Below are 18,895 nucleotides of genomic sequence, written 5' to 3'. Positions count from 1 at the left end.
AATACATTATGTATCTTCCAAACCCGTGGAAGATCAAGGCGGAAGGCAACAGGATTGATGACTGACAAAATTTTATAAGGCCCAATAAACTTGGGACCCAATTTCCAGGAGGGAACCTTCAGTTTAATATTTCTTGTAGACAACCACACCAGATCACCCGCATTCAGGTCCGGACCAGGCACACGTCTCTTATCAGCCACACGCTTATACTTCTCACTCATCTTTCTGAGATTACTCTGAATCTTTTGCCAAATGGTAGACAAAGACGAGGAAAATCTCTCCTCCTCAGGTAAACCAGAAAGAGCCCCTCCCGAGAATGTCCCAAACTGCGGATGGAACCCATATGCACCAAAAAATGGTGACTTATCAGAAGATTCCTGACGACGGTTGTTCAAAGCAAACTCAGCAAGAGGGAGAAATGAACACCAATCCTCCTGGTTCTCTGCCACAAAACAGCGCAAATATGTCTCCAGATTCTGATTGAGGCGCTCAGTCTGACCATTCGACTGCGGGTGAAAAGCAGAAGAGAAGGACAGCCGAACCCCCAGGCGAGAACAGAAAGCCTTCCAGAACCTGGACACAAACTGCGTGCCTCTATCGGAAACAATCTTAGAGGGAATGCCGTGCAATTTAACAATATGATCGACAAAAGCTTGCGCCAACGTTTTAGCATTGGGTAAACCAGGGAAAGGAACGAAATGAGCCATCTTGCTAAAACGGTCCACGACCACCAGGATCACCGACTTCCCCGAGGAACGAGGAAGATCCGTGATAAAGTCCATGGACAGGTGTGTCCAAGGACGGGAAGGTATGGGTAACGGGAGAAGGGAACCTGAAGGTCGTGAACGAGGGACCTTAGCGCGAGCGCACGTCTCACAAGCCGCCACAAAACCCTCCACAGACTTACGAAGAGCCGGCCACCAAAATCTCCGAGCAATGAGATCTACCGTGGCTCTACTCCCGGGGTGACCAGCAAGAACCGTATCATGATGTTCCTTAAAGAGTTTGTGACGTAGCTCAGGAGGCACGAACAACTTCCCGGAGGGACAACGGGCAGGTGCCTCAGACTGGGCAGCCTGGACCTCGGCCTCCAAATCGGAATATAGAGCAGAAACAACTACCCCCTCCGCCAAAATGGGACCGGGTCCTCGGAGTTTCCTCCTCCCGGAAAACAGCGAGAGAGAGCATCAGCCTTCACATTCTTGATCCCAGGGCGGAAAGTAACAACAAAATTGAATCTGGAGAAGAACAGAGACCATCTGGCCTGTCTCGGATTCATACGCCTGGCCGACTCCAAGTATGCCAGATTCTTATGGTCGGTAAAAACGGTGATAGGGGGCCTGGCCCCCTCCAACCAATGGCGCCATTCCTCGAAAGCCAACTTGATGGCCAACAACTCCCTATCTCCCACATCATAGTTTCTCTCTGCCGGGGAGAGTTTTCTAGAGAAAAAGGCACAAGGTCGCCATTTGGCAGGAGAGGGGCCCTGGGACAAAATTGCACCCACACCCACCTCGGAAGCATCCACCTCGACAATAAAAGGTAAGGAAACATCGGGATGCACCAAGATGGGAGCAGACGCAAAACTCTCTTTAATCTTAGAAAAGGCTGCAAGCGCCTCCTCCGACCAAGAGGAAAAATCCGTCCCCTTTTTTGTCATGTCAGTAAGGGGTTTGACAATAGAGGAATAATTCAAAATGAACTTTCTGTAGTAGTTAGCAAAACCCAGAAAGCGCATCAATGCCTTCTGATTTTCAGGAAGCTCCCACTCCAGCACAGCACGGACCTTCTCCGGATCCATGCGAAAACCAGAAGCAGAGAGGAGAAAACCCAGAAATTGAATCTCCGATACCATAAAAAGACATTTCTCCAGCTTGGCATACAGTTTATTTTCCCGCAGTATCTGCAGGACCTGAAAAAGATGATCCTGATGGGTCTGAACATCAGGGGAAAAAATCAAAATATCATCAAGATACACCAATACAAATTTCCCCATTAAATGATAGAAAATACTATTAACAAAATGCTGAAAGACGGCCGGAGCATTCATCAGGCCGAAAGGCATAACGAGATTCTCAAAATGCCCATTAGGGGTATTAAAGGCTGTTTTCCATTCATCCTCCTCTCTGACCCTGACCAGGTTGTACGCGCCTCTCAGATCCAATTTGGAAAACACCTTGGCCCCAACAATTTGGTTGAAGAGGTCCGGGATTAGAGGAAGGGGATAGGGATCGCGAATCGTGATACGGTTCAGCTCCCTAAAATCTAAGCAAGGTCTCAGAGAGCCATCTTTTTTTTTAACAAAAAAAAAACCCGCGGCAACAGGCGACTTTGAGGGACGAATATGCCCCTTCTCGAGACTCTCAGAGATATAGGTTCGCATTGCGAGTCTTTCCGGTTGTGAGAGATTGTAGAGGCGTGCCTTTGGCAGCTTGGCGCCGGGAATGAGGTTAATGGGACAGTCAAACTCCCGGTGAGGAGGTAGCTCCCGAACACCGCTCTCGGAAAACACATCCGAGAAATCAGAGAGAAATGATGGCAGAGTTTTAGTAGACACCTCTGCAAGAGTGGCTGTGAGACAATTCTCTCTACAAAAGTCACTCCACTCATTTATTTGCCTTCCTTGCCAATCAATAGTGGGGTTATGTCTAGTGAGCCAGGGTAGCCCCAAAACTAGAGGAGAAGGCAATCCGTTAAGGACAAAACAAGATATCTCCTCCACATGAGTGTCACCTACAGCTAGCCGGATATTGTGAACAATGCCTTTCAGAGATCTCTGCGAGAGTGGGGCAGAGTCAATAGCAAAAACAGGTATATCCTTTTCTAATGTACACACCTGAAAACCATGCAAGGCTACAAATTGAGTGTCAATAAGATTGACGGCCGCTCCACTATCGACAAAAATCTCACAAGGAATGATTTTGCTCTCTAGCGCCACCCTGGCAGACAGGAGAAAACGGGAACTGCAGGTCAAAGGAAAAGCATCAATTCCCACATCAACTTTGCCCAAAGTAGCAGATGAAGCAGAACTTGATGATCCACCTCTTGAGGTTTTTCTCTTATTATTGCTCTTAGAACAGGTCAGGAATCTCCTAGACGGACAAACATTTGCCAAATGACCTATGCCCCCACAACAAAAACACACCATATTCTGAGGACTAAATCCTCTTTTATCAGGGGCAAGTCGGCCTAGCTGCATGGGCTCCTCCTCAGAAGGGAGCGAGACAGGATGAGACCCCTGCATACTGAATGAGTCTGCACCATTGCCCCTAGACTGACAATGGCTGGACGGAGAGGTCTTGTTTCTTTCCCTTAGACGCCTGTCAAGGCGTACCGCTAATGACATGGCAGACTCTAAGGATGTTGGTCTCTCATGGAAAGCAAAGGCATCTTTCAAATCCTCTGAGAGACCATGACAGAACTGACTTCGGAGTGCAGCATCATTCCAGCCTGAATCAGCTGCCCATCTCCGAAATTCAGAACAATAAAGCTCCGCAGACAGTTTGTTCTGGCATAGAACACGTAAGTTCGATTCTGCCAGAGCAACACGATCCGGGTCATCATATATCTGCCCCAGGGCCACAAAAAACCTTTCCACGGATCGAAGGGAAGGATCCCCTGATGGCAGCGAAAAAGCCCAAGTCTGAGCATTACCTCTGAGCAGGGAGACGACAATCCTCACCCTCTGTTCCTCATTACCAGAGGTGTGGGGACACAAACAAAAATGGAGTTTACATGCCTCTCTGAAGCGAACAAAATTCTCACTGCCCCCGGAGAACGTTTCCGGAAGTGAGACCTTTGGCTCGCAACAGACTCCATGAGCCGGAGCAGAGCCCAATGCTTGTAGGTGAGTCAGAGATTGACGGAGATCCGCTACTTCCAAAGAAAGACCCTGCATGCGGTCAACCAGGTCAGAAAGCGGATCCATGTCAACAAGGACGGTTTTGGTGGATTATAATGTCACGGCTGTTTAAGGGTAACCAGAGCATACACAGTAAGAAGAGCTACTGACCGGACCCCAAACTAGGGAAGAGAAAGGGTGACCCCTGTCAGACCCTCAACACTCTCCCTATGCTGCTAAAGCACATGCCCGGATCCAAATGGTGGAACGAGGCATGCCCGCGTACCTTAGACTGATGAGCCCTGTAACCCCTACAATAGTGGAAGGGGCACGGCCACCGATGCCCTGCTCAGAATATGGAGGGAACCGGGGCCACCTCAGATCCAGTCAGGAAATCACCAGGAAATAACCACAACAAAGTCTGCACACTTAGCTGATGAAGCTGCAGTCCGCAGAGAAGACGGATCCAAGGGCCACTGGCAATATCCGGAGTGCTTGCAGCAGCAGATCACAGGTCCAGGGAACTAGTAGCTAAAGAAGCGAAGATACTCAAGGCAGAGCTACAACTGAAAAGAGAAATATAATCCACGCCCTGCAATAGGAGGAGGGGTGATTTAAAGGCAGGGAAATCAGGAGAGACAGCTGGGAGTAAAGACATCACAACAAGGGCGGAGACACAGAACAGTGAGAACACCTCCAAACTCTAAATGACATCATCACAGGGGTGGAGACACAGAGCTGTGAGAACGTCTCAAAGCTCTGGTAGTGACAGCCGGTCTTAATAAATTGGCGCCTAAGTGCTCACCCAGCGCCGCTGCCTCTTTAAGCACCTGATAGGCAGGGTGTCGGGGGCCCCCACCAGTCAGATATTGTTCCTGAGGACAGGCCATCAATATCAAAGTCCCAGAGAAGACATTTACAATGCAGATACTTTTCAGCAGTTCTCTCCTATGACCGGGACCACATCACTGAAAATCAGACTTACCGTATTTGACAATTTATAAGACGCCCTTTTAGTAAGAAAAAATCTTGCTAAAAGAGTCTTATAAACAGCAGTCAGGGAGATCCAGCACGGCCAGACCCTGACTGCTTCATCAGTGATCAGGCAGAGCGCACATACAGATCTGCCTGATCAGTGAGAGAGTCGGCAGGCAGGAGAACCATCCGTTCAGTGCATGGGGGAGGAAGGTCCTACACTGTACGGAAGGGAGATGAAGACTACAGCTTAAGGACCTTTGATGATGTCGTCAATAGGAGGAGCCAAAGCAGGAAGACTGTACAGCCGTCACTGGTGTAGGGAGATGTGAGTTTTCAGTAAAGATGCTAAGTGTGTATGTGTAGCAGAGCTGTATGTGTGTATAGCAGGGCTGTATGTGTGTATGGCAGTGCTGTCTGTGTATAGCAGAGATGTGTGTATAGCAGAGCTGTGTATGTATAGTAGAGCTGTGTGTGTACCAGAACTGTGTGTGTTGCACATAAATACTTAAAAATAACCCCAGCAGGAGAAGCAGCGTGGCCGGACACCACAGAGCAGTGACAGGAGACACATCTATTTGGAGGTACATTAATGAGGGGACCACATGCACCATCGCTGGTTGTTACACCTGAAGTTTCCGGACCTCGACGCCTCCACTTCACTAAACCACATTCCCTTCATAGAGGATCTAGAAAATACGTTTTCTTATTTTCCGTTGTCTAATTATCTAAATTATATCAATGTCTCATTATATCAATGTCAGGAAAACCCTCGGCAGCCGCAGGTCACCTGACAGCCACTAGGTGGCGCACACAGACTCATGTAGCAGGAGATATCATCTCACTGAGAGCCCTGTCACCTGTCTGAGCCGTATATTATACCTGTACTACAATATAAAGTACCGCCACATACTGCACTCGTCATGCCACATCACAGTGTGGCACATCAGATGCTTTAACCCCTACAGGACCAGCCTAATAGAGGAAATGATGGGGCACTAATAGTGATACAGATGGAGAGAAGCGTTCTCTACTGGAGCCCGATATGTGATGATGTCACGTGTGGTTATAGACGTGTCACAATGTAGGCTGTGATGTGCGGCTTTATACTGTGACACGTGGCAGGCGGACAGCGCACAGAATGCTGCTGAAGCCTCCAGCTTTACATGCCGATACATACGAGATCCCAGGCGGCCACAAACTGCAATCTGCAGCGCCCTCCAGAGGCCGCGGTCACACACAGCTTTTACTGGGGTTTTCTGAGATTTGGTGATTTTTGCAGTAAAGGTCTATGGAAAGTATCAGACAGAAGAGTTTTATTCCTGGAGTTTTTCTAATTATGTGTTTTTTCTGCCTCTTTTCAGCAGCGCGGCGTGCTGGAGATCTGGCGGTTTTACATCTTTCACTATAGAGGAAAAACATTTCACAGACGTCCAGAGAGAAACGCGGCTGAAAACGGACAAAATCTGTTCTGTCACCTGCTGATGTTGCTGCGTTTTTTAGGTTTTTTTTGTGACTACTTTTAAAACATGTAAAACATTTCTGAAGTGCGGCTGAGTTCTGACCCCGTACGGGCTGATTAACATGCTAGTGATCTGTCCGTGTCCTCCGTGGACCGCTCACGTGTCCATAGATTTCCCTGTGTTTCCTCATATACCCTTGTCTGTCCACACCCCGCGGTTACAGTTAAAAGAGAAAAAACAAAAAAATCTTAAAAAAATACAAATTCTAATCTCCCCCTTTCCCAATTTTAAATCTAAAAATAAAGAATAAAAAATAAGCATAATTGGTGTCGCCGCATCCGAAAATGTCCGAACTAGTAAAATGTACAAGTGATTGTCCCGCACAGCGATCGCTGGTTTTTGGTCACTTCACCCCCTGAAAATAATAAGAAAATAAAAAGATCAAAAAGTTATTTGTGACCCAAAATGCCAGCAATAAAAACTACAGCTCGCCCGGCAAAAACCAGCCTCCGCCCTGTAGATGGAGATAGAAAGCGGCCATGGGGTCCGGATACGGCCGGGAAGGACATTCAGATTTATCAAAGGTTTTTATTACTTTAAAGATAGTAAAATATAAAAGAAACCATATAAATGTGGTATCGCTGTAATTGTACCGATCCTCAGGATAGGGTCGTCAGGTCAGTTTTGGCACACCGGCAACACCGTAAAAAATAACAAAAAATTTAGATATTTTAGCCCCCCAAAATTTTTTTTACGGTGTTTTCAATACAAGTTATGGTAAATTAAATGGGGCCATTAAACCTCCATCTTGCGCCTCATGCACACGACCGTAGTCTCAGTCTGCAGCCGATCTGCGGATCTGATGTAGACCCATTAATCTCATCGGGGCCACAAGACGTGCGGACATTACCCCGTGTGCCCCCCACACCCTGAAGTCTGTCCTGTGGTCTCGAAAAACATAAAACGTCCTATTCTTCTCCATTTCGAGGACAGGAATAGAACTTTTCTCTAGACGGACCGCAAAATACAGCAGCGCATGAAGCCCTCAGACGGCAACGTGAACGGAAAAGTAAAAACGTTATGGTTCTTAGAAGTCGGGAAAAAAGCAAAAGGTAAAATCTCAGTGATGTGGAGAGAAGATGATAAATCTGCTGCAGATGACGCTTCTATACAGACTGTGCCGACATCAGGGGCGCAGGTAAGGGGGGCGGTGGGCGCTGACACCACTAGACCTGGGGCATTAGTCAGACATTAGTAGACGTCACATATCAAGGAGCGGTCAGCAGTTTATCTCATAGACATAACAATGGTGCGGAGCATAAAATAGAATAAGCTCCATGTATAACGTGTGCCCCACATGTCTCCGTCCTGTACACGTCTCTTATACTCACAGTAATGTCTCTATCCTGCAGGCCGGACTGGACAGAGCCTCCATCAAGTCACTGAAGTCAGGACCAGACAGACGGTTATTAGTCAGGTCCAGTGTCTTCAGGGACTGGTTATTCCTTATTACAGATGCCAACTGGATGCAGGAAGTGTCTGGTAGATAATTACTGCCCAATCTGTAAGAATAAGAAGATGAGATGTGGGTGAGGCGTCCACAGAGCGTTAGTATAAAGTCTGTAGATTGTGACTGTGGAGAGAAAATGTCCCCGGCTGTTAGTAAAATCCATAAATGTCATCACTAGAAGCCGCCTCTTGTGTGTGGTGGATGTCAGGAATGGCGGCAGCTGTATGATATGTCCATGTCCTAGAAATCCAGAACCCTGAGGAGTGTCCTCACTTTATGGCATGTCATAAATCAGTGATGATGGCAGAACATGAATGTACAATAGTCATAAAGCTGGAGGAACTTGTGTCAGCGTCATCAGCTGCTGAGAGCTCTCCTTCCTCCATCATCTGTGGCCCTCAGTCTGTGGCCCCCATTCTCCTTCCTCCACCATCTATTGTGGCCCCTTTGTCCTCCATTCTCCTTCCTCCACCATCTTATGTGGCCCTCAGTCTCCTTCCTCCACCATCTATTGTGGCCCTCGGTCTCCTTCTTCCACCATCTATTGTGGCCCCTGTGGCCCCCGTTCTCCTCCTCACATTACTACAGGACACATGTGGCCCTCGCTCAGTCAGTTATTTGGGGGATGGATTAATAGGAGACATTACACTACATTCAGGGTTTCTCTGGATTCTGCTGGTATTGATTATTACTTATTGATAACGAGCAGTAATCGTCTCCATTCTGAGTAAATTACAGCCGGGGTCATCAGTAATAATACCGCCATACAGCTGTAATGTAGCACAGGCAGAGATGAGCGCTCTATGGCGGTAAGGGCTCATGTACATATTACAGCTCTGTATAACCTGGGAGTTGCTCAGACCCATAATCCGCCCCATAGAAGCAGATGTGTCCTTCCTGTCCCTCCAGATGTCTCTCAGGACATATGACACCTCCTCCATGTGGAGGCACAATGCAGGTTCTGATGAGGTCAGTCCGGGAACACTTACCTGTGTGTTATCCGGGGAGGGGGTCACTGCTCCCGTTATGTGTTATACAGCGGGGGCAGGTATTACTGATAGCGCTGCTCTTCTCAGATTGTGTTTTCATCAACTGATGTGTTAAAGGGATCATCAGAACCTTTATGTTATCATATAGCGGTCTGCTGAAGAATGTAAAGGGGTTTTCCAGGAACTGGATATTGATGTCCTGTAAGAAGCAGCCCTGAATCAACCAGCAGCATTTCCAGCACTTATATCTATGCAGACTGTCATGTTTCCCTCCGGCCACCAGAGGCCACTGTGACTAAACAGGAACCTGAGTTGTGCTGGCCAGAGGCTAAGAAAGAGTTAAGAAGTTTTTCCCGGGCTGTTCCAGAAGTTGCTGGGGCCTTGCTGAGATAACGGAGAGATGGACTGCTGAGAGATAACAGTAAGACTGGAGCAGCAGGAGGCTATATTAGCTGCGATTTTCCTGACAGCTGTGGAGTTGCACACAGAGGACTTCACTGTGTGTTCCAGAGGAGTGGGACCGTGTGTAGAGACCAGTACAAGCTGGATCCTTCCTGCCAGAGATGGAACTAGGTGGAGATCTGCATCTGTTGTGACCAGAGAGAGAAAGACAGCCAAGCAAGAACCGGACCTGGATCCAGACTGCATCTTATTGTACTCAGGAGAATCTGCAGAACTGGGAGTTAGCGTGACCACGTGTCCCGGTTTGCCCGGGATCGTCCCGTAATTTACGTTTTTGTCCCGTGTCCCGGGAGCCTTCAAACCGGGACAATAGAGAGTCCCGGAATCAACTGCCTGCCTGCCAGTCTGCACTCTGCAACATTCACTGCCGCTGCCTGCCGGCCCGGGGCCCGCCGCCCAGTGTTGCGTTTCTGCGCTGCGCTTCAGTGCCAGCCAGGCCAGCCCGACCCTCCATTAAGTCTCCTCCCCCTGAGTCTCCTCCCCGGGCGGCCGCACCGAACATGAGGTTTCCCTAGGCTGCGCAGGCGCACAACGACGCCGAGACGCAGCAGGGAGAAGGCGCCAGAAAAGATTTGTAGGAGCGCGAGCGCTGCGCGAAGAAGCCGATGCCGCAAGAAGATAAGATTTGTAAAAATAAAAAAAGGTCTTCATAATAGCTCACCATAATTGGTGAGTAAGTTCAGAACTTCAGAGTAGACTCAGAGTAGAGTCTGATGGGGGCTGGCTAGTGGCTCTATCTCTGCTATATTTCTGTAGCCTGGTGCCTGGAACCTCTGACTGCCCAGTTAGTTGAGCTGAAACTACTACACCCAACATGTTCTGGCAGTAATAGTAAATGGATATTGGTGCAATTCTGAGCTACTAGTCTATATAATACATAGACTAGTAGCTCAGAATTGCACCAATATCCATTTACTATTACTGCCAGAACATGTTGGGTGTAGTAGTTTCAGCCCAACTGTGCAGTCAGAGGTTTCAGGCTACAGAAATATAGCAGAGTTAATAGGCTACTTTCATACCTGCGTTAGGTGCAGATCCGTCTGCATTACTATGTAAAAAAAAAGTCTAAGTGTAAGTCGGACGGATCCGTTTGCATTATTCTTTTTTTTAAAAATTCTAAGTCAAAACGGATCCGTCCTGACTTACATTGAAAATCAATGGGGTACGGATCAGTTTTCACTTGCACCATATTGTGTCAGTGAAAACTGACCCGTCCCCATTGACTTACATTGTAAGTCAGGACGGATCCGTTTGGTGTCCGCATCCAGAGCAGAATGGAGGTGGAACGGAGGCAAACTGATGTATTCTGAACGGATCCTTATCCATTCAGAATGCATTGGGGCTGAACTGATCCGTTTTGAACCGTTTGTGAGATCCCTGAAACGGATCTCATAAACGGAATTCAAAACGCCAATGTGAAAGTAGCCTTAGTTATAAAGCCGTTGATAGGCCAATGAAGTATTTTACCATATGAAGGCAAAATAAATGCATGACAAAACCAGCTCTAGTACATAATGTAGCAGAGCTGGTTTTACGTGGGAAATGCATTGCTGGTACCTGATGCTGACACCTGCAGTTCTGGGTAAAAGTACATAGTTATGGTTGAGGCAATTTGTTAACTCTGCTCTGCTACATCTGCTTATAAAGGGATGAACAGACTGCGCACATTGGGGTATACCTTCTTGTTCTTGCATTAGTCTTCAGCCTGTGGCTCTCTAGACCTGGTGGAAATACAAATTTAGGCATGCTGCTGTCTGGTGATGCTGGGAGTTGTAGTTGGGGCGTACATACAGGGGTCGCAGTTGCACGCACTTACGTAACATCACAATGTTATCAGCGCTGCAGGTCCGCAGGAAGTTGGGAACAGAGGAGCGTGGGAGCCACTGCTAGTCCGCCACTGCCCACTTGCCTAGTAGTCTGACTCTATACTAGTCACTCACCCCACCTTGTTCTCTCTCTCTCTGCCAGCCTGAGCCAGGCCCCAGAGCAGCGCTCATTCAGCCAGCCAGAGCCCACACTGAGCCCAGCCAGCATTCAGCCTTGCCAGTTGCCGCAGACTTTCAGCAGGTCCATTCAGCAGCTTTCAGCCTGAGCCAGGTCAGGTAAGAGTTACTATCTGGCCTTGGTATGTTCTGTATATTATTATATGTGAGCTGGCCTGGTATAAGTACTACATCTTCTGGTATATTAAGATGTATAACTTATACCAGCTGTACATATATACCCATATAAGGAGATACCTAGGTTATATCATCAGCGTGGTCCACTATATCGCTATATACAAGAAGATGTTATACCAAATATCATCCTCTTGTATATAGTATTATACAGTATATAATATATATATATACACACACACACACACACACACATAGATTTGCATGCGGCGGGGGCGGCGGCAGGTTGGGGGGGGGCGTCAACGGGGAGGGGCCCCATGGATCAGTTTCGCACCGGGGCCCCATGGATTGTGTGTACACCACTGGCTGCCGCAGTGCTGTTGTAATTAATTCATCCTAAATCACTGGTTGCTACGGCTGCCCCGCTTGGCGTGTAGCAACCAGTGACGTCACCATGTCCCGCTCTCTCTGCGGCTCCGACTCCACCCCCACCTCCTCCTCCTCCAGCTGCCGCCGCGGTTCTTGCAGCAGAGAGAGCCAGCGCAGCAGCATCGATTCGTACAGGGCAGGCAGTGAGTCACTCACCGTCACCTACCAGTACCGCGGCAGTGGCACAGACCAAGACCTCCTCTGAGTCCTCCTGACCTCGGCTCCCGCTAGTAAGTCCGGGCTAAGACAACAGTAATGAAGGTGACACAGGGAACAGAGGGGACGCTAATAAAGGTGACACACATGGAACTGAGAGGACATTGATGAAGGAGACAGACACCTGAGGGGACACTAATAAAGGAGACACACAGAGAACTGAGGGGACACTAATAAAGGGGACACTAATAAAGGAGACACACAAGAGAACTGAGGGGACACTAATAAAGGAGACACACAGAGAACTGAGGGGACACTAATAAAGGGGACACACAGAGAACTGAGGGGACACTAATAAAGGAGACACACAGAGAACTGAGGGGACACTAATAAAGGAGACACACAGAGAACTGAGGGGACACTAAACAGGGTGAATTTGTTTTAAATCAAATCAAATTTAAATTCAAATACCAAGCATGACAATGCAGGGCACAATCACAAATCACTGAACAATGCACAGGCAGTTATGTTTATAGCAATCTCAAGCATAACTTCGATGCAATGAACTTGCCAGCGTAAGTACAAAGTACGCCGCTGTCACTAAGTGACTTAATTTTTTTAAAAAAGTATCAAAAATCATATTTTTGGGGGAGTGGACATGGGTGCGGGGGGGGGCCGGGGCGGGTGTCCCTGAATGGCAGTTTGGAAATGTGGTCACCCTACTGGGAGTGGCACCGGTGCTTTCTTGTCATAGGTTATAGAGTCAGGGACTTAGTCAGTGCGCTGTAGAAGCGTCCCCTGGGTAGTAGGGCTAGATAGGTAATTGGTAGTGAGAGTAGCCTGCAAGCTGACTGTTTGCTGTTTAGCTCATTCTGTGTATATGCAGAACTCCATTGCCATTGTGGTTGATTTATGTTCACCTGTTCATACCATTCCTGTCTTTGACTCATTGTGCCTCTGGTGCGGTGGTACTGTATTGTTACTCAGGTTTTCCGGCAGTTTCATTTTGCTCCTTAATAAAGACGGTTTTTGCTTCAGTCTCCTTGTCTGCTGTACTGTACTTGAATCCTGCTTTGCGGTCTCCCTCCTCTGACCGCTACAAGTGGCGCTGCGAGCAGGGTACTGGCACAGAGATGGAGGCGGCTGAAGGCAATGTGCATGATGCTAATGTGAGCACCTCAGGCAATGGTGGAACCCCTGCAAGGGCCCTCCCTATTGGCACGTTGTTTAACTTGCTACCCAAATTTGATAGCCAGAACATGTCACTGTCGGACTGGGTGTCAAGATTACAGAGCACTGAAGAACTACAAGTAGAAATTGCTTTGGCCGCTCTAGAGGGTGAGGCCCAACAAAATGTCCTACTACAAACGGAAGCCACGCGCAATACAGTAAAGGGAATCTGTCACCTATTTTGACCATATAAAACCGTTAACATAGCAATGTGCAATAAAGTACCTTCTTACTTACATGTGTCTTCTTTCTTCTATTCAACTTTTCATTCTTATTAAAAGAAAGCGATCTTTCTAAAGCTAGTTTCACACTAGCGTTCGGCTGTCCGCTCGTGAGCTCCGTTTGAAGGGGCTCACGAGCGGACCCGAACGCTTCCGTCCAGCCCTGATGCAGTCTAAATGGATGCGGATCCGCTCAGACTGCATCAGTCTGGCACCGTTTGGCCTCCGCTCCGCTCAGCAGGCGGACACCTGAACGCTGCTTGCAGCGTTCAGGTGTCCGCCTGGCCGTGCGGAGGCGTGCGGATCCGTCCAGACTTACAATGTAAGTCAATGGGGACGGATCCGTTTGAAGATGCCACAATATGGCTCAATCTTCAAGCGGATCCGTCCCCCATTGACTTTCAATGTAAAAGTCTGGACGGATCCGCTCAGGCTAATTTCACACTTTTTTTTGACAATATAATGCAGACGGATCCGTTCTGAACGGAGCCTCCGTCTGCATTATTATGATCAGATGCGTTCAGAACGGATCCGATCGAACGCTAGTGTGAAAGTAGCCTGATATGCAAATGAAGTCTCAAGGTGCCCAGAGGGGCGTTATTACTCTGCTCTAGTGCCCAGTAACGCCCCCCTGCAGTGCCCAGCCCGCTTTTCTTCCACTCCCAGCACGCCTCCTAAGAAATAAATGTCCTCCCACATACTTGCCGAACCGCGCCGCCCCCTCCCCACTACGTAATTTTATTTATTCACTGCAACGTCTGTGCTCCCTCCTCTCTTTGCCTACGGCGCCGCCCCCTCCCCACTACGTAATTTAATTTATTCACTGCATCGTCTGTGCTCCCTCCTCTCTTTGCCTACGGCGCCGCCCCCCTCCCCACTACGTCATTTAATTTATTAAATGCATCGGCCCTTGTTTCCTCCTCTCTTGGCCTACAGCGCCGCCCCCCCCCCCCCCCCACCCCCCCCCCACTACATCATTTAATTTATTCACTGCACGCACCGGCCCTTGCTTCCTCCTCTAGAATCTCTCAGAGGCAACAGTGCTCTGATTACATCACTGGGCTCTGGAGCAGGAGTATCGTGTAGGCGCAGGCACTCAGCGATACTGCGCCTGTGCGGGATTTCGGAGGACAAGAGAGGAGGAAGCAAGGGCCGGTGTGTGCAGTGAATACATTAAATGACAGTGGGCAGTGTCATAGGCAAAGAGAGGATGGAGCACAGACGATGCAGTGGTTAAATTAAATGACTTAGTGGAGGGGGCGGCGCCGTTCGGCAAGTATGTGGGAGGAAATGTATTTCTTAGGAGGCGTGCTGGGCTTGGAAGAAAGGCGGGCTGGGCACTGCAGGTGGGCGTTACTGGGCACTAGAGCAGAGTAATAACGCCCCTCTGGGCACCTTGAGACTTCATTTGCATATCAGAAAAATCGCTTTTTAATAAGAATGAAAAGTTGAATAGAAGAAAGAAGACACATGTAGGTAAGAAGGTACTTTAATTATATTAACGGTTTTATATGGTCAAAATAGGTGACAGATTCCCTTTAAAAGAGATCCCTTGAAGAAATATACGGTGAAACAGCCAGCGCAGGGCACCTCAGGGCGAAATTCTTTTACCAAATTCAGCGGGAAGACGAAGGTGTCTCGCAGTGTGCAATAGCGCTACAGGAAGTGTTGGCCGAGGTGCAGAAAAAAGAGGCGGGCGGAGTAACCGCCATGGGAACTGCAGATCGGATCTTGTGGGAACAATTCATTCTGGGACTCTACAGCACTCCCCTGAAACGGGCCCTGCAGGAACGAGTTAGGGTGGACTCTACACTAACCTTTAGACAAATATTAGCAGAGGCAGTGGCACGGAGCAAAGAAGAAAGTTATGTGTCCGGAGTGATACGGACCCAGACCGTCACTTCCCCCGAGGTTTCAAAGAGCGAAGAGGTCCTAGTCAGAGTAGTACAAGACTTACAGAGCTCTCTGAGTGCTATGCACGAAAAGTTGACACACCTGGAAAAACTGATGGAGTCGCACTATACCCCTGAAACTGCCTACCTGGCCCGACAACAAATTTATCAGGCGCCCCCATGGGTTCCTATATCATAATATCCTCACCCTAATTTACCTTCTCACCAAGCTTCTCAATATCCTCCAAGGAGGCCCGTCAATCAAGTCCTAAGGGCACCCCCCATACGCAGACAAGGAGAAGGCTATCAAGGCGCACAGTGTTGGCGGTGTGGAAATTATGGACATTATGCCAGAGATTATCGGAGTGATGTAGCTAGACGCCCAGAGCCACCGTTAAACTTCATGCCCCCGCAGTAGTGGGGCGTACTGTGGGGGAGGTGGAGAGCCAAGATACCCAGTATGGCTCCGAACACCTGGTCGCAGGGTGTCCCACCATTCGAGCTGAATTTGAAGGCATTCCGGTCGACTGCTTAGTGGATACCGGGTCACAAGTAACGACTATGCCTGAGTCACTCTTCTACCGTTACTTCCAAGCGCTGGCCAAGCCAGAGCGAGAGACGCTGGTCCGGGTTACAGCGGCCAATCAACAACAGATCCATGTCACAGGAGTCGTGTGGATGACTGTACGGCTATGTGGGCAAGAAGTGGGACGGAAATGTATCCTGTTGGTCCCTGAGTTGTTCAAAGAAGATGTGCCTGTGATAATGGGCATGAACATTCTGCGAGAATTAGATCAGATAATGTTCACCAAACGGGGGCCAGGCTATAGGAAGCAAGCCACTCCGCACAAACCTACTCAGAAAGCGTTTCAACGGCTGATCCGATTCTGTGGGACACAAAAAAGTGTCCCAGCACACCAGTCTGTGGGAACGATCCGAGCGTCAGGAAAGGCTACCCTCACCATCCCCCCTGGACGGGAGACTGTTTTGACGTTACCCGTGGGAACCTTCCGCAATCTTGAAGGTATGGAGGTGTTAATAGAACCGACGGCCCTAGGAGAGTTGGTGTCAGGATGTCCTGGGGCCCGAACACTGGGAGTGGTCCAGAACGGACGAGTACCCATAAGAGCTGTGAATATGGGACATCTAGAAGTTTCCTTGACGCCAGGAGTGGAACTGGCTCGTGTGTACCTACATCGGGGAGAAGTATTGAGTCGGAGAGAAGTGACTCTAGCTCCAGTAGGTGATGCTGTTTGGACCCCTTTACTGCCAGTGTAGAAGAGATGCCGACCCCAGAATGGAATGGGAGAACCATCTTGGATCAAATGGAAATAGATGTGAAGGCTCTCAGTTCAGACCAATGGCAAGCAGTTGAAAACATGCTGTGGGAGAATCAGGCTGCATTCGCCCGTCACGCCGATGACTTTGGCTGCACGGATGCTATCACACATGAGATACCGATGGGGGACACTCCTCCAATTCGGGAAAGATATCGGCAGATTCCGCCCAAGTTGTACCAGGAAGTGAAAACGTTGTTGAAACAGATGATAGATTCCAGAGTGGTGCGGGGTAGCCAGAGCCCTTGGGCAGCCCCAGTGGTGCTTGTTAAGAAGAAGGATGGCACTATTCGGTTTTGTGTGGATTACCGGCGGTTGAATGCATGCACCGCGCGAGACTCATTTCCTCTGCCACATATCGAGGAGTCTCTGACTGCTCTAGGACGAGCCAAATACTTCTCTACCTTGGACCTGGCAAGCGGGTACTGGCAGGTACCAGTGGCCGAGCAAGACAAGGCAAAGACGGCGTTCATACTCCCCATGGGACTATTCAAATTCAACAGGATGCCATTTGGGCTGACTAATGCCCCGAGGACCTTCCAGCGGCTGATGGAGAGATGCCTGGGAGACCTGAATTTTGAAGCCACTCTGATATACCTGGACGACATCGTATACTCTGCTACTTTTCAAGAACACCTGAATGGCAGGTACTCGAGCGACTGCGATCCCATGGCCTGAAGGTAAAGCCAAAGAAGTGTAATCTCTGTAAGAGGGAGATCGAGTACTTGAGCCATAGGGTGTCCCAAGACAAAGTGGCTTCAATACGACAATGGCTAGTGCCCAGAACACTACGGGAGTTGAAGGCCTTCCTTGGACTGACCGGGTACTACCGGCGGTTCATCAAAGACTATGCCAAGATAGCAGGCCCTCTGAATGAGTTGTTGAGAGGAACGGCTGGACAATCGTGGGACAATCATCAAGTGGTCCACAGTACTGCCTGGTCATTGTTGACCACTTCTCCAAATTTGCAGTAGTCTCCCCAACTCGGGATCAGACGGCTGAGTCCGCAGCACGTGCTATCTGTCAGGATTTCATCCGGGTCTACGGGTGTCCCAAGCGGATCCACTCAGATCAAGGGGCGTGCTTTCAAGGGAAAGTAATAGAGGAGCTACACCGACTGTACGGTATTGAAAAATCCAGAACGACCCCCTATCATCCCCAAGGGAATAGGGCCTGTGAGCGCTTCAACCGGACGCTGCTACAAATGCTGAGAACGCTAGAGGAAGACAAAAGGGCACACTGGCCTGATTACCTGGTGGAACTAGTTTGGGCCTACAATAATCGGGTCCATACTACCACCGGTTACAAACCGTATAGGTTACTGTTTGGGAGAGCTGGTAGAAAAATCGTTGAATTGAACCTGGAACAGCCATAAGACCTAATGGAGCGATCAACCACCTCATGGGTGAAAGAACACCGTCAGCGACTCCAGACCATCCGCCGTTTGGCAGGCCAGCGGTTACAGGAGAGAACTCATACGGACCGTCCTCCAGTCCAGGAGGTGCCACTGAAGCCTGGAGACCGGGTCCTGGTACGAGAGAAATGCCCCAGAGGCAAATTGAGTGAGCGTTGGGAAGTACAGCCATACAAAGTGATCAAGAGTGTGTACCCTAATGGTCCGGTTTACGAAGTGCAAGTTGAAAATGAGGAGTTTGCTTCACGGACTTTACATAGGAATATGCTACGGCCATGCCGGTCCGCAGATCCTGCACCTATTCAGAGGACACCTTCTCCTCCTACCCCATACCCAGAATATGTTATCTCAGATGGAAACGAATGTGAAGACTGGTGGACTGTTCCTGACACTGCGGTCCCCTAGGTAATGAGGCTCCTGCTACAGAACCACTACCGTCTCGCAGTGAGGAGGAACCCGCGACTACACCCAGATCTCCTGCTGTAATGGAAGAGCCCAGGTTAACAACTCCCAGTGGAGAAAGTCAGGTCCTAGCAGATAGTCAAAACCTCCGGAGATCCAGTAGGTCTACTGCAGGGGTTCCACCAAACAGGTACGCTGCTGATGATTTCATTTGGTCTGCCTGTAGGTATTGTGGACAGTGTTGTACTGCCGTTTAAATGTTTCATTAACCCCTTTTGTTTTTCATGGACTATATAGCGAGGCCGAGGACGGCCACCTTTAAGTGGGGAGACATGTAAGAGGCAGCCCTGAATCAACCAGCAGCATTTCCAGCACTTATATCTATGCAGACTGTCATGTTTCCCTCCGGCCACCAGAGGCCACTGTGACTAAACAGGAACCTGAGTTGTGCTGGCCA

At 49.0% G+C, this 18,895-nt stretch overlaps 1 protein-coding gene across 7 annotated transcripts in view; it reads right to left on the bottom strand.

Moving 5' to 3' along the window:
* LOC122932527 (NACHT, LRR and PYD domains-containing protein 12-like) overlaps positions 1–18,895 on the bottom strand; it is a 343,399-nt gene that overhangs the window by 101,274 nt on the left and 223,230 nt on the right. For 6 of the 7 annotated variants that reach the window (XM_044286994.1, XM_044286999.1, XM_044286995.1 and 3 more), the window contains one exon: positions 7,671–7,841. In XM_044286994.1, coding sequence (XP_044142929.1) covers positions 7,671–7,841 — 171 coding nt within the window. Of the gene's footprint in view, positions 1–7,670; positions 7,842–8,778; positions 8,978–18,895 lie in introns of those variants that run through there. The other variant, XR_006388313.1, reaches the window with a different exon arrangement.

Source organism: Bufo gargarizans, chromosome 3 (assembly GCF_014858855.1).
Source record: "Bufo gargarizans isolate SCDJY-AF-19 chromosome 3, ASM1485885v1, whole genome shotgun sequence".
Taxonomy (NCBI): domain Eukaryota; kingdom Metazoa; phylum Chordata; class Amphibia; order Anura; family Bufonidae; genus Bufo; species Bufo gargarizans.
Note: the sequence above shows the minus strand (reverse complement) of the source record. Positions and strands in the feature narration are given on the sequence as shown.